The sequence below is a fragment of the Salmo trutta genome, chromosome 15 (assembly GCF_901001165.1).
Source record: "Salmo trutta chromosome 15, fSalTru1.1, whole genome shotgun sequence".
NCBI lineage: Eukaryota > Metazoa > Chordata > Actinopteri > Salmoniformes > Salmonidae > Salmo > Salmo trutta.
The window spans coordinates 13137537-13158378 of NC_042971.1; the positions used below are offsets into that span (position 1 = coordinate 13137537).

Genomic DNA, 20842 nt, shown 5'->3' on the forward strand with positions numbered 1-20842 from the left:
TCAGGTGTCAATGCCAGGATGTGTGACACTAATCAGGACTCACTAGTCATGATTATGAGGGCGAATTATCCTACCACAAAATGTACACAAGATTTGACGTAAAGTGAGTCATTACATGAAACTGTTTCCCTTCAAGATAATACTTGAGTTTACAAGTTTTCACTCTTGGATTGTGAAACTGCAACAATACATAGCAACAGGTAATTAGCCTAGAGGAAAGTCTTTGTCCTCAGGCCTGGAGGGAAGCCAAAGTAATTATGCTACCCAATGGTGGTAAAGCAGCCTTTACCGGTTCTAACAGCAGACCTATAAGCTTGCTGCCAGCTCTTAGCAAGCTGTTTAAAAAAATTATTTCACCAAATACAATGATATTTCTCTGTAAACAAATTAACAGATTTTCAGCATGCTTATAGAGGACACTCAACATGTACTGCACTGACACAAGTGACTGATGATTGGTTGAAAGAAATTGATAATAAGATTGTGGGAGCTGTACTGTTAGATTTAAGTGTGGCCTTTGATGTTATTGACCATAACCTGTTGTTCAAAAAACTTAAGTGCTATGGCTTTTCAACCTCTGCCATATTGTGGATTCAGAGCTATCTATCTAATAGAACTCAAAGGGTTTTCTTTAATGGAAGCGTCTCTAATGTCAAACGTGTGGTGTACTGCAGGGCAGCGCTCTAGGCCCTATACTCGTTTCTATTTTTACCAATGACCTGCCACTGGCATTAAACAAAGCATGTGTGTCCATGTATGCTGATTATTCAACCAAATACGCTTCAGCAACCACAGCTAATGAAGTCACTGAAACCCTTAAAGAGTTGCAGTCTGTTTTGGAATGGGTGGCCAGTAATAAACTGGTCCTGAACATCTGTAAAACTAAGAGCATTGTATTTGGTACAAATCATTCCTTAAGTGCTAGACCTCAGATGAATCTGGTAATGAATGGTGTGGCTGTTGAACAACTTACGACTAAATTACTTGGCGTTACCTTAGATTGTAAACTGTCAATGTCAAAACGTATAGATTCAATGGTTGCAAAGATGGGGTGAGGTCTAGCCGTAATAAAGAGATGCTCTGCTTTTTTTGACACCACACTCCAAAAAGTAAGTTCTGCAGGCTCTAGTTTTGTCTAATCTTGATTAATGTCCATGTGCTGCAAGGAAAGACCTAGTTAAGCTGCCGCTGGCCCAGAACAGAGGCACGTTTTTCTCTTAATTGTAATCAAAGGGCTGATATAAATACTATGCATGCCAGTCTCTTGGCTAAGAGTTGAGGAGAGACTAACTGGATCACTTATTTTTCTAAGAAGCATGAATGTGTTGAAAATCCCATTGTTTGCATAGTCAACTTACACACAGCTCTGACACACACTTATCCCATCAGACATGTCACCAGGGATCTTTTCATAGTCCACAAATCCAGAACAAATTCAAGAAAACGTACAGTATTATTTAGAGCCCTCATTGCATGGAACTTCCATCTCATTGCTCAAATAAACAGCAAACCTGGTTTCAGAAAACAGATAAAGCAAAGCCTCTCCCCTATTTGACCTAGATAGCCTACATATATCAATGCATATATAAACTGTGCCTTTTTTTTAAATATAGTTTTGTCCTTAAGCTGTTCTTGTCTAATGATGTTTTGTGTGGACCCAAGGAAGAGTAGCTGCTGCTTTTGCAACAGCTAATGGGGATCCTAATAAAATACCAAATATATATCTGCACAATGAAAGTAATACAGTGCATTTGGAAAGTATTCAGACCCCTTGACTTTATCCACATTTTATGTTACAGCCTTCTTCTAAAACGGATTCAATCGTTTTTTCCACAACATGACGCTGCCACCACCATGCTTCACTGTATGGATGGTGCCAGGTTTCCTCCAGACATGACTCTTTGCAAAAAGAGTTTGCCAAAGAGTTCAATCTTGGTTTTATCAGACCAGAGAATCTTGTATTTCATTATCTGAGAGTCTTTTAGGTGCCTTTTGGCGAACTCCAAGTGGGCTATCATGTGCTTTTTACTGAGGAGTGGCTTCCTCCTGGCCACTCTACCATAAAGGCCTGATTGGTAGAGTGCTGCAGAGATGGTTGTCCTTTTGGAAGGTTTTCCCATCTCTGCAGAGTAACTCTGGAGCTCTGTCAGAGTGACCATCGGGTACTTGGTTACCCTGTTCCATCATTTCAAGGATGGTCAGTGAAACAGGATACACCTGAGCTCAATTCCGAGTCTCATAACAAAGGGTCTGAATACTTATGTAAATAAGGTATTTCTGGTATTTATTTTTTTGTAAATTTGCTAAAATTTAGAAAATCATGTTTTTGCTTTGTCATTATGGCGTATTGTGTGTGTGTGTGGATGAGGGGGTGGAAATGTATTTAATCAATTTTCGAATAAGGTTGTAACGTAACAAGATTTGGAAAAGGGGATGGCAACTGAATACTTTCCGAATACACAGTACAAGTACAGTGCATATATTAACATTCTATTGCCCTACCGATGGCAGACAGAATGAGTAGCCTGCATAAATGCAGGTCTTGAGAGGAAGTGACAGCTCAACTCTCTCACTGAGATATCATCTTTGTTGGGTTAGTGCCATCAGCAGGCAGGCCAGCAGCGCAGAGGTGGTAGGGATGATCAGCTCTCTGGATCTTATCATGTATCCCATGCAGAGCATACAGTAGAGCCCATGCAATCAGTGTGAGTCAACCCTGTGAGTTTGCATTTAGTTGGAAGTGAATATGCCATTGTCTTTTGTCCATGATACCATTTAAAAAAATATATACACTACCGTTCAAAGGTTTGGGGTCACTTAGACATTTCATTGTTTTTGAAATATCTAATTTTTGTTCATTAAAATAACATCAAATTGATCAGAAATACAAGGTAGACCTTGTTAATGTTGTAAATGACTATTGTAGTTTTAAACGGCTGATTGTTATTTTTATGGAATATCTAGAGGCCCATTATCAGCAACTATCACTCCTGTGTTCCAATGGCATGTTGTGTTAGCTAATCCAAGTTTCTAATTTTAAAAGGCTAATTGATCATTAGAAAACCCTCTTGCAATTATGTTAGCACAGCTGAAAATTGTTGTCCTGATTTAAAGAAGCAGTAAAACTCGCCTTCTTTAGACTAGTTGAGTATCTGGAGCATCAGCATTTGTGGGTTCTTCTTCTGAAACTCGTCAGTCTATTCTTGTTCTGAGAAATGAAGGCTATTCCATTCGAGAAATTGCCAAGAAACCGAAGATCTCGTACAATGTTGTGTACTACTCCCTTCACAGAACAGCGCAAACTGGCTCTAACCAGAATAGAGAGGTGGGAGACCCCGGTGCACAACTGAGCAAGAGGACATGTCTAGTTTGAGAAACCGATGCCTCACAAGTCCTCAATTGGCAGCTTCATTAAATAGTACTCGCAAAACACCAGTCTCAACGTCAACAGTGAAGAGGTGACTCCGGGGTGCTGGCCTTCTAGGCGGAGTTCCTCTGTCCAGTGTCTGTGTTCTTTTGCCCATCTTTTCTTTTTATTGGCAACTCTGCCTAGAAGGCCAGTATCCCGGAGTCGCCTCTTCACTGTTGACGTTGAGACTGGAGAAGCCATTGACTAACCTTAGTGAGTCATTTTCTTGTTTGGCCAATTGAACAATAGATTGAAATGAAGGAGCTCTTGTCCCATTATGTTACCTAAACCAAGCCCAATGAGCTTCTCATGGTGATGGTAATCACAGCTTTCTAAGAAACTCATAACTTACAGATATGGTCACATCCTGTAGATTTAATTTAGTAAGCAGAATAATATACTGTGAGGGGGAAAAAAGTAAGCAGAATAATATACAGTGAGGGAAAAAAGTAATTGATCCCCTGCTGATTTTGTACGTTTGCCCACTGACAAAAATTATCAGACTATAATTTTAATGGTAGGTTTATTTGAACAGTGAGAGACAGAATAGCAACAAAAAAATCCAGAAAAATGCATGTAAAAATTTTTATAAATTGATTTGCATTTTAATGAGGGAAATAAGTATTTGACCCCGCTGCAAAACATGACTTAGTACTTGGTGGCAAGACCCTTGTTGGCAATCACAGAGGTCAGACGTTTCTTGTAGTTGGCCACCAGGTTTGCAAACATCTCAGGAGGGATTTTGTCCCATTCCTCTTTGCAGATCTTCTCCAAGTCATTAAGGTTTCGAGGCTGACGTTTGGCAACTCGAACTTTCAGCTCCCTCCACATATTTTCTATGGGATAAAGGTCTTGAAACTGGCTAGGCCACTCCAGGACCTTAATGTGCTTCTTCTTGAGCCACTCCTTTGTTTCCTTGGCTGTGTGTTTTGGGTCATTGTCATGCTGGAATACCCATCCACGACCCATTTTCAATGCCCTGGCTGAGGGGAGGAGGTTTTCACCCAAGATTTGACGGTACATGGCCCCGTCCATCGTCCCTTTGATGCGGTGAAGTTGTCCTGTCCCCTTAGCAGAAAAACACCCCCAAAGCATAATGTTTTCACCTCCATGTTTGACGGTGGGGATGGTGTTCTTGGGGTCATAGGCAGCATTCCTCCTCCAAACACGGCGAGTTGAGTTCATGCCAAAGAGCTCCATTTCACCCAGTTGTCCTCTGAATCATTCAGATGTTCATTGGCAAACTTCAGACGGGCATGTATATGTGCTTTCTTGAACAGGGGGACCTTGCGGGCACTGCAGGATTTCAGTCCTTCACGGCGTAGTGTGTTACCAATTGTTTTCTTGGTGACTATGGTCCCTGCTGCCTTGAGATCATTGACAAGATCCTCCTGTGTAGTTCTGGGCTGATTCTTCACCGTTCTCGTGATCATTACAACTCCACGAGGTGAGATATTGCATGGAGCCCCAGGCCGAGGGAGATTGACAGTTTATTTTGTGTTTCTTCCATTTGCGGATAATCGCACCAACTGTTGTCACCTTCTCACCAAGCTGCTTGGGGATGGTCTTGTAGGCCATTCCAGCCTTGTGTAGGTCTACAATCTTGTCCCTGACATCCTTGGAGAGCTCTTTGGTCTTGGCCATGGTGGAGAGTTTGGAATCTGATTGATTGCTTCTGTGGACAGGTGTCTTTTTATACAGGTAACAAACTGAGATTAGGAGCACTCCCTTTAAGAGTGTGTTCCTAATCTCTGCTCGTTACCTGTATAAAAGACACCCATCATCGTAAATAACTGTCAGTGAAATGTCCGTTAAGTGGTCGGTGTCTTATGATTTACGGTTCATTGGCCCATCTCTACACCCACCCAGTCTTAAAATCTTTATCCCTCTCTTAATCTTTATTTGAAGTGTTCCTATCACTTACTGGTAGGCCTATGTCTAATTCTGTTGAATAGCATCAATGCCAATGTCATCTTATCTAAAGTTTTGCCCATTTTCAGTTGTACCCAATGTCCTCTTCTACAGAACCATAATGAAGTTTCACAGTATGAAGATGGAGGAGATCAATAAAATCATCCGGGACCTCTGGCGCAGCACATACCGAGGACAAGGTCTCTGAGCGAGTGTGATTTTTAGTTTTTTAAGTGCTCAACTGAAATATTGTGCCTGCGTGGAAAATATGTATGTATGTCTGTCTGTCTGTCTGTCTGTCTGTCTGTCTGTCTGTCTGTCTGTCTGTCTGTCTGTCTATGTCTGTCTATGTCTGTCTATGTCTGTCTATCTGTCTATGTCTGTCTATGTCTGTCTATGTCTGTCTATGTCTATGTCTGTCTATGTCTGTCTGTCTATGTCTGTCTATGTCTATGTCTGTCTATGTCTATGTCTGTCTATGTCTATGTCTGTCTCTGTCTATGTCTGTCTCTGTCTATGTCTGTCTCTGTCTATGTCTGTCTATGTCTATGTCTGTCTATGTCTATGTCTGTCTGTCTGTCTATGTCTGTCTGTCTATGTCTGTCTATGTCTATGTCTGTCTATGTCTGTCTATGTCTGTCTGTCTATGTCTGTCTGTCTATGTCTGTCTTTGTCTATGTCTGTCTTTGTCTATGTCTGTCTTTGTCTATGTCTGTCTGTCTATGTCTGTCTATGTCTATGTCTGTCTATGTCTATGTCTGTCTATGTCTATGTCTGTCTATGTCTATGTCTGTCTATGTCTGTCTATGTCTGTCTATGTCTGTCTATGTCTGTCTGTCTGTCTATGTCTGTCTATGTCTATGTCTGTCTATGTCTATGTCTGTCTATGTCTATGTCTGTCTATGTCTGTCTATGTCTGTCTATGTCTATGTCTGTCTGTCTATGTTTGTCTATGTCTGTCTTTGTCTATGTCTGTCTGTCTATGTCTGTCTATGTCTGTCTTTGTCTATGTCTGTCTATGTCTATGTCTGTCTCTGTCTATGTCTGTCTATGTCTATGTCTGTCTATGTCTATGTCTGTCTGTCTGTCTATGTCTGTCTGTCTATGTCTGTCTGTCTATGTCTGTCTGTCTATGTCTGTCTATGTCTGTCTATGTCTATGTCTGTCTGTCTATGTTTGTCTATGTCTGTCTTTGTCTATGTCTGTCTGTCTATGTCTGTCTATGTCTGTCTTTGTCTATGTCTGTCTATGTCTATGTCTGTCTCTGTCTATGTCTGTCTATGTCTATGTCTGTCTATGTCTATGTCTGTCTGTCTGTCTATGTCTGTCTGTCTATGTCTGTCTGTCTATGTCTGTCTGTCTATGTCTGTCTATGTCTGTCTATGTCTGTCTGTCTATGTCTGTCTGTCTATGTCTGTCTGTCTATGTCTGTCTTTGTCTATGTCTGTCTTTGTCTATGTCTGTCTGTCTATGTCTGTCTATGTCTGTCTTTGTCTATGTCTGTCTTTGTCTATGTCTGTCTATGTCTATGTCTGTCTATGTCTATGTCTGTCTATGTCTGTCTATGTCTGTCTATGTCTGTCTATGTCTGTCTATGTCTGTCTATGTCTGTCTATGTCTGTCTATGTCTATGTCTGTCTATGTCTATGTCTGTCTATGTCTATGTCTGTCTATGTCTGTCTATGTCTGTCTATGTCTATGTCTGTCTGTCTATGTTTGTCTATGTCTGTCTTTGTCTATGTCTGTCTGTCTATGTCTGTCTATGTCTGTCTTTGTCTATGTCTGTCTATGTCTATGTCTGTCTATGTCTGTCTATGTCTGTCTGTCTATGTCTGTCTATGTCTGTCTGTCTGTCTATGTCTATGTCTATGTCTATGTCTGTCTATGTCTATGTCTGTCTATGTCTGTCTGTCTGTCTATGTCTGTCTATGTCTGTCTGTCTGTCTATGTCTATGTCTGTCTATGTCTATGTCTGTCTATGTCTATGTCTGTCTATGTCTGTCTATGTCTGTCTATGTCTATGTCTGTCTGTCTATGTCTGTCTATGTCTGTCTATGTCTGTCTATGTCTGTCTATGTCTATGTCTTTGTCTATGTCTGTCTTTGTCTGTGTCTGTCTTTGTCTGTCTTTCTCTGTCTATGTCTGTCTATGTCTGTCTATGTCTGTCTATGTATGTCTGTCTATGTATGTCTGTCTGTCTATGTCTGTCTGTCTATGTCTGTCTGTCTATGTCTATGTCTGTCTATGTCTGTCTGTCTGTCTATGTCTGTCTATGTCTATGTCTGTCTATGTCTGTCTGTCTATGTCTGTCTATGTCTATGTCTGTCTATGTCTATGTCTGTCTATGTCTGTCTGTCTATGTCTGTCTGTCTATGTCTGTCTGTCTATGTCTATGTCTGTCTATGTCTGTCTGTCTGTCTATGTCTGTCTATGTCTATGTCTGTCTATGTCTGTCTGTCTATGTCTGTCTATGTCTATGTCTGTCTATGTCTATGTCTGTCTATGTCTGTCTATGTCTATGTCTGTCTATGTCTGTCTATGTCTGTCTATGTCTGTCTATGTCTGTCTATGTCTGTCTATGTCTGTCTGTCTATGTCTGTCTGTCTGTCTATGTCTGTCTATGTCTGTCTATGTCTATGTCTGTCTATGTCTGTCTATGTCTATGTCTATGTCTGTCTATGTCTGTCTATGTCTGTATGTCTGTATGTCTGTATGTCTGTATGTCTGTCTGTCTATGTCTGTCTATGTCTGTCTATGTCTATGTCTGTCTATGTCTGTCTATGTCTATGTCTGTCTATGTCTATGTCTATGTCTATGTCTGTCTATGTCTATGTCTGTCTATGTCTATGTCTGTCTATGTCTATGTCTGTCTATGTCTATGTCTGTCTATGTCTACGTCTGTCTATGTCTACGTCTGTCTATGTCTACGTCTGTCTATGTCTACGTCTGTCTATGTCTACGTCTGTCTATGTCTGTCTGTCTGTCTATGTCTGTCTGTCTGTCTATGTCTGTCTGTCTGTCTATGTGTCTATGTCTGTCTATGTCTGTCTATGTCTATGTCTGTCTATGTCTGTCTATGTCTATGTCTATGTCTGTCTGTCTATGTCTATGTCTGTCTATGTCTGTCTATGTCTGTCTATGTCTATGTCTATGTCTGTCTATGTCTGTCTATGTCTGTCTATGTCTGTCTATGTCTGTCTGTCTATGTCTGTCTGTCTGTCTGTCTGTCTATGTCTATGTCTGTCTATGTCTATGTCTGTGTCTGTCTGTCTGTCTATGTCTGTCTATGTCTGTCTATGTCTGTCTATGTCTGTCTATGTCTGTCTATGTCTGTCTATGTCTATGTCTGTCTATGTCTGTCTATGTCTATGTCTGTCTATGTCTGTCTATGTCTGTCTATGTCTATGTCTGTCTATGTCTACGTCTGTCTATGTCTACGTCTGTCTATGTCTACGTCTGTCTATGTCTACGTCTGTCTATGTCTACGTCTGTCTATGTCTACGTCTGTCTATGTCTACGTCTGTCTATGTCTACGTCTGTCTACGTCTGTCTATGTCTACGTCTGTCTATGTCTGTCTATGTCTGTCTATGTCTATGTCTGTCTATGTCTGTCTATGTCTGTCTGTCTGTCTATGTCTGTCTATGTCTGTCTATGTCTGTCTATGTCTGTCTGTCTGTCTATGTCTGTCTATGTCTGTCTATGTCTATGTCTGTCTATGTCTGTCTATGTCTGTCGATGTCTATGTCTGTCTATGTCTGTCTGTCTATGTCTGTCTATGTCTGTCTATGTCTGTCTATGTCTGTCTATGTCTGTCTATGTCTGTCTGTCTATGTCTGTCTGTCTGTCTGTCTGTCTATGTCTATGTCTGTCTATGTCTATGTCTGTGTCTGTCTGTCTGTCTATGTCTGTCTATGTCTGTCTATGTCTGTCTATGTCTGTCTATGTCTGTCTATGTCTGTCTATGTCTGTCTATGTCTGTCTATGTCTGTCTATGTCTATGTCTGTCTATGTCTGTCTATGTCTATGTCTGTCTATGTCTGTCTATGTCTATGTCTGTCTATGTCTATGTCTGTCTATGTCTACGTCTGTCTATGTCTACGTCTGTCTATGTCTACGTCTGTCTATGTCTACGTCTGTCTATGTCTACGTCTGTCTATGTCTACGTCTGTCTATGTCTACGTCTGTCTATGTCTACGTCTGTCTATGTCTACGTCTGTCTATGTCTACGTCTGTCTATGTCTACGTCTGTCTATGTCTACGTCTGTCATTTAACATTTAACATTTAAGTCATTTAGCAGACGCTCTTATCCAGAGCGACTTACACATTGGTGCATTCACCTATAATATCCAGTAGAACAAACACTTTACAATAGTGCATCTAAATCCTTTAAAGGGGGGGGGGGGGGGGGGTTAGAAGGATTACTTTATCCTATCCCAGGTATTCCTTAAAGAGGTGGGATTTCAGGTGTCTCCGGAAGGTGGTGATTGACTCCGCTGTCCTGGCATCGTGAGGGAGATTGTTCCACCATTGGGGTGCCAGAGCGGCGAACAGTTTTGACTGGGCTGAGCGGGAACTGTGCTTCCTCAGAGGTAGGGAGGCGAGCAGGCCAGAGGTGGATGAACGCAGTGCCCTTGTTTGGGTGTAGGGCCTGATCAGAGCCTGAAGGTACGGAGGTGCCGTTCCCCTCACAGCTCCGTAGGCAAGCACCATGGTCTTGTAGCGGATGCGAGCTTCAACTGGAAGCCAGTGGAGTGTGCGGAGGAGCGGGGTGACGTGAGAGAACTTGGGAAGGTTGAACACCAGACGGGCTGCGGCGTTCTGGATGAGTTGTAGGGGTTTGATGGCACAGGCAGGGAGCCCAGCCAACAGCGAGTTGCAGTAATCCAGACGGGAGATGACAAGTGCCTGGATTAGGACCTGCGCCGCTTCCTGTGTGAGGCAGGGTCGTACTCTGCGAATGTTGTAGAGCATGAACCTACAGGATCGGGTCACCGCCTTGATGTTAGTGGAGAACGACAGGGTGTTGTCCAGGATCACGCCAAGGTTCTTAGCACTCTGGGAGGAGGACACAAGGGAGTTGTCAACCGTGATGGCGAGATCATGGAACGGGCAGTCCTTCCCCGGGAGGAAGAGCAGCTCCGTCTTGCCGAGGTTCAGCTTGAGGTGGTGATCCGTCATCCACACTGATATGTCTGCCAGACATGCAGAGATGCGATTCGCCACCTGGTTGTCAGAAGGGGGAAAGGAGAAGATTAATTGTGTGTCGTCTGCATAGCAATGATAGGAGAGACCGTGTGAGGATATGACAGAGCCAAGTGACTTGGTGTATAGCGAGAATAGGAGAGGGCCTAGAACAGAGCCCTGGGGGACACCAGTGGTGAGAGCACGTGGTGCGGAGACAGCTTCTCGCCACGCCACCTGGTAGGAGCGACCTGTCAGGTAGGATGCAATCCAAGCGTGGGCCGCGCCGGAGATGCCCAGCTCGGAGAGGGTGGAGAGGAGGATCTGATGGTTCACAGTATCAAAGGCAGCAGATAGGTCTAGAAGGATGAGAGCAGAGGAGAGAGAGTTAGCTTTAGCAGTGCGGAGAGCCTCCGTGACACAGAGAAGGGCAGTCTCAGTTGAATGCCCAGTCTTGAAACCTGACTGATTAGGATCAAGAAGGTCGTTCTGAGAGAGATAGCAGGAGAGCTGGCCAAGGACGGCACGTTCAAGAGTTTTGGAGAGAAAAGAAAGAAGGGATACTGGTCTGTAGTTGTTGACATCGGAGGGATCGAGTGTAGGTTTTTTCAGAAGGGGTGCAACTCTCGCTCTCTTGAAGACGGAAGGGACGTAGCCAGCGGTCAAGGATGAGTTGATGAGCGAGGTGAGGTAGGGGAGAAGGTCTCCGGAAATGGTCTGGAGAAGAGAGGAGGGGATAGGGTCAAGTGGGCAGGTTGTTGGGCGGCCGGCCGTCACAAGACGCGAGATTTCATCTGGAGAGAGGGGGGAGAAAGAGGTCAAAGCACAGGGTAGGGCAGTGTGAGCAGGACCAGCGGTGTCGCTTGACTTAGCAAACGAGGATCGGATGTCGTCAACCTTCTTTTCAAAATGGTTGACGAAGTCATCCGCAGTGAGGGAGGAGGGGGGGGGGGGGGAGGGGGAGGAGGATTCAGGAGGGAGGAGAAGGTAGCAAAAAGCTTCCTAGGGTTAGAGGCAGATGCTTGGAATTTAGAGTGGTAGAAAGTGGCTTTAGCAGCAGAGACAGAAGAGGAAAATGTAGAGAGGAGGGAGTGAAAGGATGCGAGGTCCGCAGGGAGGCGAGTTTTCCTCCATTTCCGCTCGGCTGCCCGGAGCCCTGTTCTGTGAGCTCGCAGTGAGTCGTCGAGCCACGGAGCAGGAGGGGAGGGCCGAGCCGGCCTGGAGGATAGGGGACAGAGAAAATCAAAGGATACAGAGAGGGAGGAGAGGAGGGTTGAGGAGGCAAAATCAGGAGATAGGTTGGAGAAGGTTTGAGCAGAGGGAAGAGATGATAGGATGGAAGAGGAGAGAGTAGCAGGAGAGAGAGAGCGAAGGTTGGGACGGCGCAATACCATCCGAGTAGGGGCAGAGTGAGAAGTTTTTGATGAGAGCGAGAGGGAAAAGGATACAAGGTAGTGGTCGGAGACTTGGAGAGGAGTTGCAATGAGATTAGCGGAAGAACAGCATCTAGTAAAGATGAGGTCAAGCGTATTGCCTGCCTTGTGAGTAGGGGGGGAAGGTGAGAGGGTGAGGTCAAAAGAGGAGAGGAGTGGAAAGAAGGAGGCAGAGAGGAATGAGTCGAAGGTAGACGTGGGGAGGTTAAAGTCACCCAGAACTGTGAGAGGTGAGCCATCCTCAGGGAAGGAACTTATCAAGGCGTCAAGCTCATTGATGAACTCTCCAAGGGAACCTGGAGGGCGATAAATGATGAGGATGTTAAGCTTGAAAGGGCTGGTAACTGTGACAGCATGGAATTCAAATGAGGAGATAGACAGATGGGTCAGGGGAGAAAGAGAGAATGTCCACTTGGGAGAGATGAGGATTCCAGTGCCACCACCCCGCTGGCTCGATGCTCTAGGGGTATGTGAGAACACGTGGCCAGACGAGGAGAGAGCAGTAGGAGTAGCAGTGTTATCTGTGGTGATCCATGTTTCCGTCAGCGCCAGGAAGTCTAGGGACTGGAGGGTAGCATAGGCTGAGATGAACTCAGCCTTGTTGGCCGCAGACCGGCAGTTCCAGAGGCTGCCAGAGACCTGGAACTCCACGTGGGTCGTGCGCGCTGGGACCACCAGGTTAGAGTGGCAGCGGCCACGCGGTGTGAAGCGTTTGTATGGCCTGTGCAGAGTGGAGAGAACCGGGATAGACAGACACATAGTTGACAAGCTACAGAAGAGGCTACGCTAATGCAAAGGAGATTGGAATGACAAGTGGACTACACGTCTCGAATGTTCAGAAAGTTAAGCTTACGTTGCAGAAAATCTATTGACTAAAATGACGGAAATGATACAGTACTGCTGGCTGGTGGAGTAGGCTAGCTAGCAGTGGCTGCGTTGTTGACTTTGTTTGACCGTGTAGCTGGCTAGGTGTAGCTGGCTAGGTGACCTCGATAGTTTCAGTACTACACCTTGTCATGATACCAAAGCAACTTTGTAGCTAGCTAACATAACACTAGTCAAGACGTTCCTTTGTAATGTATTTTAGTTTCTACAGTGTTACTAGTTGGCTGGGTTAGGAAAAATGGCGTCGCGGGGGACGGCAGTAGCTGGCTAGCTAACCTCGGTAATTACTAAACTACACAATTATCAAGCTATGACAAAGACAACTATGTAGCTAGCTAGCCAACACTGCACTAGTCAAATCGTTCCGTTGTAAAGTATTGGTATCTACAGCGCTGCTATGTATGTCTGTCTGTCTATGTCTGTCTATGTTTATGTCTATGTCTGTCTATGTCTACGTCTGTCTACGTCTGTCTATGTCTGTGTATGTCTGTCTATGTCTACGTCTGTCTATGTCTGTCTATGTCTGTCTATGTCTATGTCTGTCTATGTCTGTCTATGTCTGTCTATGTCTGTCTATGTCTGTCTGTCTGTCTATGTCTGTCTATGTCTGTCTATGTCTGTCTATGTCTGTCTGTCTGTCTATGTCTGTCTATGTCTGTCTATGTCTATGTCTGTCTATGTCTGTCTATGTCTGTCGATGTCTATGTCTGTCTATGTCTGTCTATGTCTGTCGATGTCTATGTCTACGTCTGTCTATGTCTGTCGATGTCTATGTCTGTCTATGTCTATGTCTGTCTATGTCTGTCTATGTCTGTCTATGTCTATGTCTGTCTATGTCTATGTCTGTCTATGTCTGTCTATGTCTGTCTATGTCTATGTCTGTCTATGTCTGTCGATGTCTATGTCTGTCGATGTCTATGTCTGTCTATGTCTACGTCTGTCTATGTCTGTCTATGTCTGTCTATGTCTGTCTATGTCTATGTCTGTCTATGTCTGTCTATGTCTATGTCTATGTCTGTCTATGTCTATGTCTACGTCTGTCTATGTCTACGTCTGTCTATGTCTACGTCTGTCTATGTCTACGTCTGTCTATGTCTACGTCTGTCTATGTCTACGTCTGTCTATGTCTACGTCTGTCTATGTCTACGTCTGTCTATGTCTACGTCTGTCTATGTCTACGTCTGTCTGTCTGTCTGTCTGTCTATGTCTGTCTGTCTGTCTATGTCTATGTCTGTCTATGTATGTCTGTCTGTCTATGTCTGTCTATGTTTATGTCTATGTCTGTCTATGTCTATGTATGTCTATATATATATGTCTATGTCTATATATATATCTATGTCTATATATGTCTATGTCTATGTATGTCTATGTCTATATATATGTCTATGTCTATATATGTCTATGTCTATGTCTATATATGTCTATGTCTATATGTATGTATGTATGTCTATGTCTATGTATGTCTATGTCTATGTATGTCTATGTCTATATATGTCTATATGTCTATATGTCTATGTCTATATATATGTCTATGTCTATATATATGTATATATGTATCTATCTATATATGTATCTATCTATATATATATATATATATATATATATATATATCATAACTTCAATAAAAGTATCCAATTTATCTCCAACCCCCATCCATCTTGTTTCACTTTAGCAGGATGTAGCAGTATGCTGTTTAACAGGACTGCCCAATTGAAATTGTAACTAACCTGAATCAATTTGTCAACCAACTAGTTTTTATAATCAGGTGTGCTAGATTAGGAGTGAAAACCTAAAGAGCGGTACCTGTCCGGGAACAGGGTTGGGTAGCCCTGCTGCACAATGACCACGCTTTGCTGCTGTGTTGTCACCCCATACTGTATCAAACTGTATCAAATTATCGATTTAAGTCTGAATGTTCTTCCTCCCTTGCTCTTCTCCAGACATTGAATATGTGGAGATCCGCTCTGATGTGGATGAGAATTCTTCAGGGGCGGGAGTGAAGAGGAGGACCTATAACTACCGTGTGGTGATGGTGAAGGGAGACACGGCGCTGGACATGAGGGGTCGCTGCAGTGCCGGCCAAAAGGTGCAGTGCTGGATGCTTTACTTACTTCCTGTAGCTCATCAGATAGCTATAAGAGAGGGCATTATCCCCTTATGGATATAGGGGTGGCAGTGTGTTGGTAAATTTGATGATGACGTGTCGGTGTGTGTGTATGTTTAGGTCCTGGCCTCCCTCATCATCCGTCTGGCTCTGGCTGAGACCTTCTGTCTGAACTGTGGCATCCTGGCCCTGGATGAGCCCACAACCAACCTAGACAGGGAGAACATCGAGTCCCTCGCACACGCCCTCGTGGAGTGAGTCCATTTGTCCAATAGCCTGCTACATCTGAATGGCAACATTTCCCTTGCTTGGAGCAAACTTATGCACTCCAAGGAAAGGTCAACTACAGTGAGCTCAAAGTATTGTGACAGTGACACGTTTTTTGATTTGGCTCTGTACTCCAGCACTTTGGATTTGAAATTGTATAATGATTGAGGTTACAGTGTGAACTATCAGCTTTAATTTGAGGGTATTTTCATTCATATCGGGTGAACGGTTTAGAAATTACAGCAACTTTTTGTACATAGTCTCCCCCCATTTTAGGGAACGAAGGTATTAAGACAAATTCACTACCATATTCTTAATACAAAATGTGACTACAAACTTGTTGGATGCATTTGCTGTTTGTGTTTCAGATTATTTTGTACCCAACAGAAATGAATGGTAAAAAAAAAACATTTTTTAAACTTTATTTAACTAGGCAAGTCAGTTTACTGCCTTGTTCAGGGGCAGAACGACAGATTTTCACCTTGTCAGCTCGGGGATTCGATCTTGCAACCATTCGGATACTAGTCCAGCACTTCTACTTTTAATGTGGATGCTACCATGATTATGGATAGTCATGAATAATGAGTGAGAAAGTTAGATTCACAAATATCATATGCCCAGGACATGCTGACCTCTCACCATTACAATAAGGGGGAGTTTAGCATTTTTTTTGGGGGGGGGGTATGATATTTATGCCTCCAACTTTCTCACTCCTCATTATTCACTGTTCATTCAGGATTGTTTGTAATCATGGTAGCATCCACATTAATGTAGAAGCATTTAGAAACATATTCTCTTATTTACAATTAAAGTGACTCCAAAATGACACATTATTTACCATTCCTTTCTATTGGGCACAAAATAATCTCAAACACAACCAAAACAAACAAAATGCATCCAAGCTTGATGAAGTCATTGCGCGCTATGAATATGGGACCAAATGCTTAACGTTTGACTGCTTTAATACACATGGATGTGAATGTGGCCCAATACTTTTGGTCCCCTAAAATGGCAGGACTATGTACAAAAAGTGCTGTAATTTCTAAATGGTTTACCCCATAAGGATGAAAATACCCACAAATTAAAGCTGACAGTCTGCACTTCAACCTCAGTCATTATATAATTTCAAAACAACAAAATATTTGTCACTCTCCCAATACTTTTGGAGCTCACTGTATCTTTATGTAGAAACATTATGGGATTCTTTCAAAATTCCAGATTTCAGCTGCATAGTTCAGCGTAGGACACGCACATGAATTCTAGTTGTAACCTAATTTTGCTGGGCCAAGTCCTTTGCAATCTGGAAACGTATCACCCCAGCAATTTTTTTTTATCATCTCATCTACTGCTGTCCCAAACCTAACCCAGAGTTTCTGACTGAACTGTCTGTCCCAAACCTAACCCAGGGTTTCTAACTGAACTCATCACCACTCTGTGCTCCGCCTTGGTGCTGTTGGGGGGACTTCAACATACATGTTGACTCTGGCAATGACAGTTTTGCCACTGAATTCCTTGTTCTGCTTGACTCCCTTTGCTTTACCGAGCTTATTGACTTTGCACATATAATCGTGGTCACACGCTAGACCCATCGGTATTACCATAGACAACCTGACTGGTTCAGACATTGGGCTCTCTGACCACAAAAGTAATATCTATTGATGTAAAGCTCCCCCTCCCTCCCCTTCTCTGCAGTTAGCGTACTGTCTTTTCATCATCTCAAATCCAGTCTAGTCTTTGGGGCTCTACCAGCCCTTATATCCAGCCCGCTGGAAGATGCAGTATGTCTGTATAATGACTCTTGCTACACCTCTCAATGACTTGGCCCTCCTAAAGACCAGAGTAGTTTCATTCTAGCGCTCGGCCCCCTCGTACACCGAACTGCGCTCCATGAAAATGGCTGGGCTGCACCTTGAGCGGCAATCCAGGGTGTCTGGGCTAACTATCCATGCCCAAATGTATGACCACAGCGGAGTACAAATACCCCAGATTCCAGCTGCATAGTTCAATATAGGACACGCACATGAATTCTAATATTTTTGGTTAGAGACCATCCGGTGTTCAGCTCATTTATCTGAACACAGGCGATCATAAAAATGTTCATCCACCCCAGTATAAATACATTTGAAGGCAAGTACATGTTAGTTCAACAGATTCCTTTTTAGGGTGGTTACGGCTGAGAGGATGAAGGATTTCTTTAGGCTGTTTTTGCTTGCCAGTGGCACCTTTTTTAGTCTTCTACCTGACGGCAGAATTTGGAAGGATTCGTGCAGTGGGTGTTGTCATTGAAGAAAAGTAAGTTAATAGTATAGGAATACTATCGTACAAATATTTTGACACTACTTTTCTCTGCTCAGGATCATCAAGAGCCGCTCGCGCCAGCGCAACTTCCAGCTGCTCATCATCACCCATGACGAGGACTTTGTGGAGCTCTTGGGACGTTCCAACTACGTGGAACACTTCTACCGTATTAGGAAGAACATGGACCAGTGCTCTGAGATCACCAAGTGCAGCGTCTCCTCCCTCAGCTCCTACCTGCACTGAGTGTCACAGACACCATCCAAAGACTTGATTGATACTAGTCTATCAAGGCCATGATTGTTATAATAGGCACATGGCACTACAAATGTAATTTTAAAACATTTATAAAATGCCTTAGTTGAGAGAAAAAAACTGCACTACAGTACTGTATTCCAGTTGGGGTTGGGATCTGCCTAAAGAAGACCATAGTAGTTTCTGTTCACTTCCTTTGATTTAAGAGGGATTTCTGTTCTTTGACAGGATGATGTTAATTGGCAGATAAGACCTTGAGGCCCCGTCGTTGATTACCACTTTTATCCGGTATTCGGCGAAACGCCTCTGGTCTTGGTGACGCTTGCTAATCAACCACATCTCAATCAAGATATTCATAATGTGTCTCAAACTGTATATTTGAGTCTGCATCAGCTGACACTGCAATAAAATGTGTGGGGGAAAAATATCCTGGGTCCTGTGTATAAATAATCTGTTCACTGAGTAGTCCTCACATTTGGCTTTAAATTATTACCTGCTAGCACCTCAACTTCTCCGAAGTACAAGGACTTCTTTAGTGCTACTTAGCTTTGGCAAATCAACCCAACCAAAGATGAAGACGGTGATCCTTCTCTCTGTTGCGATGGTGCTATTTAACTCTGGAACTCTGCCTGCCAACGCTGCAGCGCACCGGCAGCATAAAAATCATTCCAATTTAGAGGCAATTATTAGCATGGCGGAACAATACACACACAATCTGACAGAGGTAAGAGCTGATCAAACAGCTACAACTGAAACTTTGGGTTAGCTTATTAACAATGGCAAAGAGCCACGCTGTTCTTATTTTACATTTTTACATTTTAGTCATTTAGCAGACGCTCTTATCCAGAGCGACTTACAGTAGTGAATGCATACATTTAAAAAAATAAAAATAAATTGTACTTATATTCAATAGGATTCCTCTGTCTTATTGTTTTGTCATTTTAAAAGTGTGCAACAAACCTCTCACAATTGTCTTACTTTTACTCTAGGATCTTCTGAGAACATTACTCATAGATGTTACACATTTGACTGGGACCACCACAAAATGCAAGGTGATGTGACTAAATATTCTGCCCCCTTAGACATTTTGGTGTTAATAAGATCATATGTATAATTGAATAATATTTACAGTTGATGTTCAAAAAATGAAGGTGTGTTGATGTGAATGGTGCTTGAGTATGTTGAAACTTTAGTTAACGAAACAAATGTTATTTTACAGGAGTTCTTCTGCGAAGCTGAGAAAATCTTGGCCTCCGTGAAAAATGCCACGTTTGGAAAGATTGTCCGACATCTGAGGGTTTACAACGAACCTGTAAGTTACTAAAGTATTCTATTAATAAAGCAGCTCATTGACCCGCAGTGGTTTCTCCCTCCTTAAGAAGACGTGACCAAATGAAGGCACCTGCGCTGGGTGAGAGAGTGTCTTTGGTGTTGACGTCTGATGATTATTACAGCAAAACTGCATCGTTGTGAAGAGCCAAGACAACCAGGCGGAGGGCAACCAGGTGGAGCTGAGGAGACTTCTCCTCGACCTAAAAGAATGTGGCCAAAAAATCAACTCCAAACCATGAGATCTACACCAACTCCACACAATGCTAATCTGCTTATTTATTATTTGTTGACAGTTTTATTTAAGTAAGTTCGTGGCATTAAATGACTTTACCAAGGGCAGTATTTTAATTATATAATGTTAAATCTTTTTTTTATTTTACCTGAGTTGCATATTGATGATCTAATGCACACCTGTTAACAATGTGCAGAATTTTATTTGTACTAAAATAAAGGTTTTTCATGACTAAATTTTGAAGTTTTGTTTTTAACTTACACATTTTCCAGGATTTCCTTGAATTGTCAATGGACAGGTTAGACAGGTCATTCATTTCCACTGAAATGGCAGAGCTGGTGTGAAACAGTAGCTGAAATCTATATGGGAGACCATTAATTGCTAAACTTACTAACATCTTACTCAACTGTATTCTCATGGCCCTTGAAATCGCTATTACTTTGTTTGCTAGCCATGATTTGATGTGAGATGCTCTACATCTATCTGGTGGGACATACTGTAAATGCTGGGGCTGAAGAGCTTTTGAAGTGAATGCGCTTTGCCACTCCCTTCCTTCCCTGGACAATGATCACTGTGAATTGATGCAAAGTGAGCTCTGAAGGGAGGCCATACAGTAGAGGCAACAGGAGCTCCTCTACTGGCATGCAGCCATTCATGTGTTATCTCATTACTACACTGAACAAAAATACAAATGCTACATGTAAAGTCTGGGTTTCATGAGCTGAAATAAAATATCTCAGAAATGTTCTTTACGCTCAAGTTTTCTCGCAAATGTGAGCAAATTTATTTACTTCCCAGTTAGTGAGCATTTCTCCATTACCAAGATAGTCCATCCACCTGACATGTGGCATATCAAGAAGCTGATTAAACCTCATTACACAGGTGCACCTTGTGCTGTGGGCAATAAAATGCCACTCAAGTGTGCTGTTTTGTCACACAACAAAATGCCACAGATGTCTCAAGTTTTGAGGGAGCATGCAATTGGCAGAAATGTCCACCTGAGTTGTTGCCAGGGAATTGAAGGTTAATTTCTCTACTGTAAGCTGCCTCCAACGTTGTTTTAGAGATTTTGGCAGTGCATCCATCCGGCCTCACAAACGCGGACCACGTGTATAGCGCGTGTGCGAGCGGTTTGCTGATGTCAACGTTGTGAACAGCGTGCCCCATGGTGGGGGTATGGTTATGGTATGGTCAGGCATAAGCTACAGACAACGAACACAATTGCACTTTATCAATGGCACTTTGAATGCACAGAGATACTGTGACAGATCCTGAGGCCCATTGTCGTGCCATTCATCCGCCGCCATCACCTCAATGTTTCAGCATGATCTGTACACAATTCCTGGAAGCTGAAAATGTCCCAGTTCGTCCATGGCCTGCATACTCACCAGACATGTCACCTGTTGAGCATGTTTGGGATGCTCAGGATCGTCATGTACGACAGCGTGTTCCAGTTTCCGCCTATATCCAGGAATTTCACACAACCATTGAAGAGGAGTGGGACAACATTACACAGACCACAATCAACATCCTGAT

General features: G+C 43.0%; 2 protein-coding genes across 2 annotated transcripts in view; both read left to right on the forward strand.

Moving 5' to 3' along the window:
• rad50 (RAD50 homolog, double strand break repair protein) overlaps positions 1 to 18167 on the forward strand; it is a 51477-nt gene extending 33310 nt beyond the window's left edge. The window contains exons 23-26 of the mRNA XM_029690446.1: positions 5435 to 5520; positions 14762 to 14907; positions 15046 to 15179; positions 17547 to 18167. Coding sequence (XP_029546306.1) covers positions 5435 to 5520; positions 14762 to 14907; positions 15046 to 15179; positions 17547 to 17733 — 553 coding nt within the window. The 3' untranslated portion in view covers positions 17734 to 18167. The remainder of the gene's footprint in view (positions 1 to 5434; positions 5521 to 14761; positions 14908 to 15045; positions 15180 to 17546) is intronic.
• A 31-nt stretch (positions 18168 to 18198) lies between these two features.
• LOC115148509 (uncharacterized) lies at positions 18199 to 19542 on the forward strand. Its single transcript, XM_029690447.1, has 4 exons — positions 18199 to 18466; positions 18732 to 18794; positions 18962 to 19054; positions 19197 to 19542. Exons 1-4 carry the CDS (start codon positions 18314 to 18316, stop codon positions 19311 to 19313), a joined length of 426 nt encoding a protein of 141 aa, XP_029546307.1. The 5' UTR covers positions 18199 to 18313; the 3' UTR covers positions 19314 to 19542.
• The last annotated feature ends 1300 nt before the right edge of the window (positions 19543 to 20842 follow it).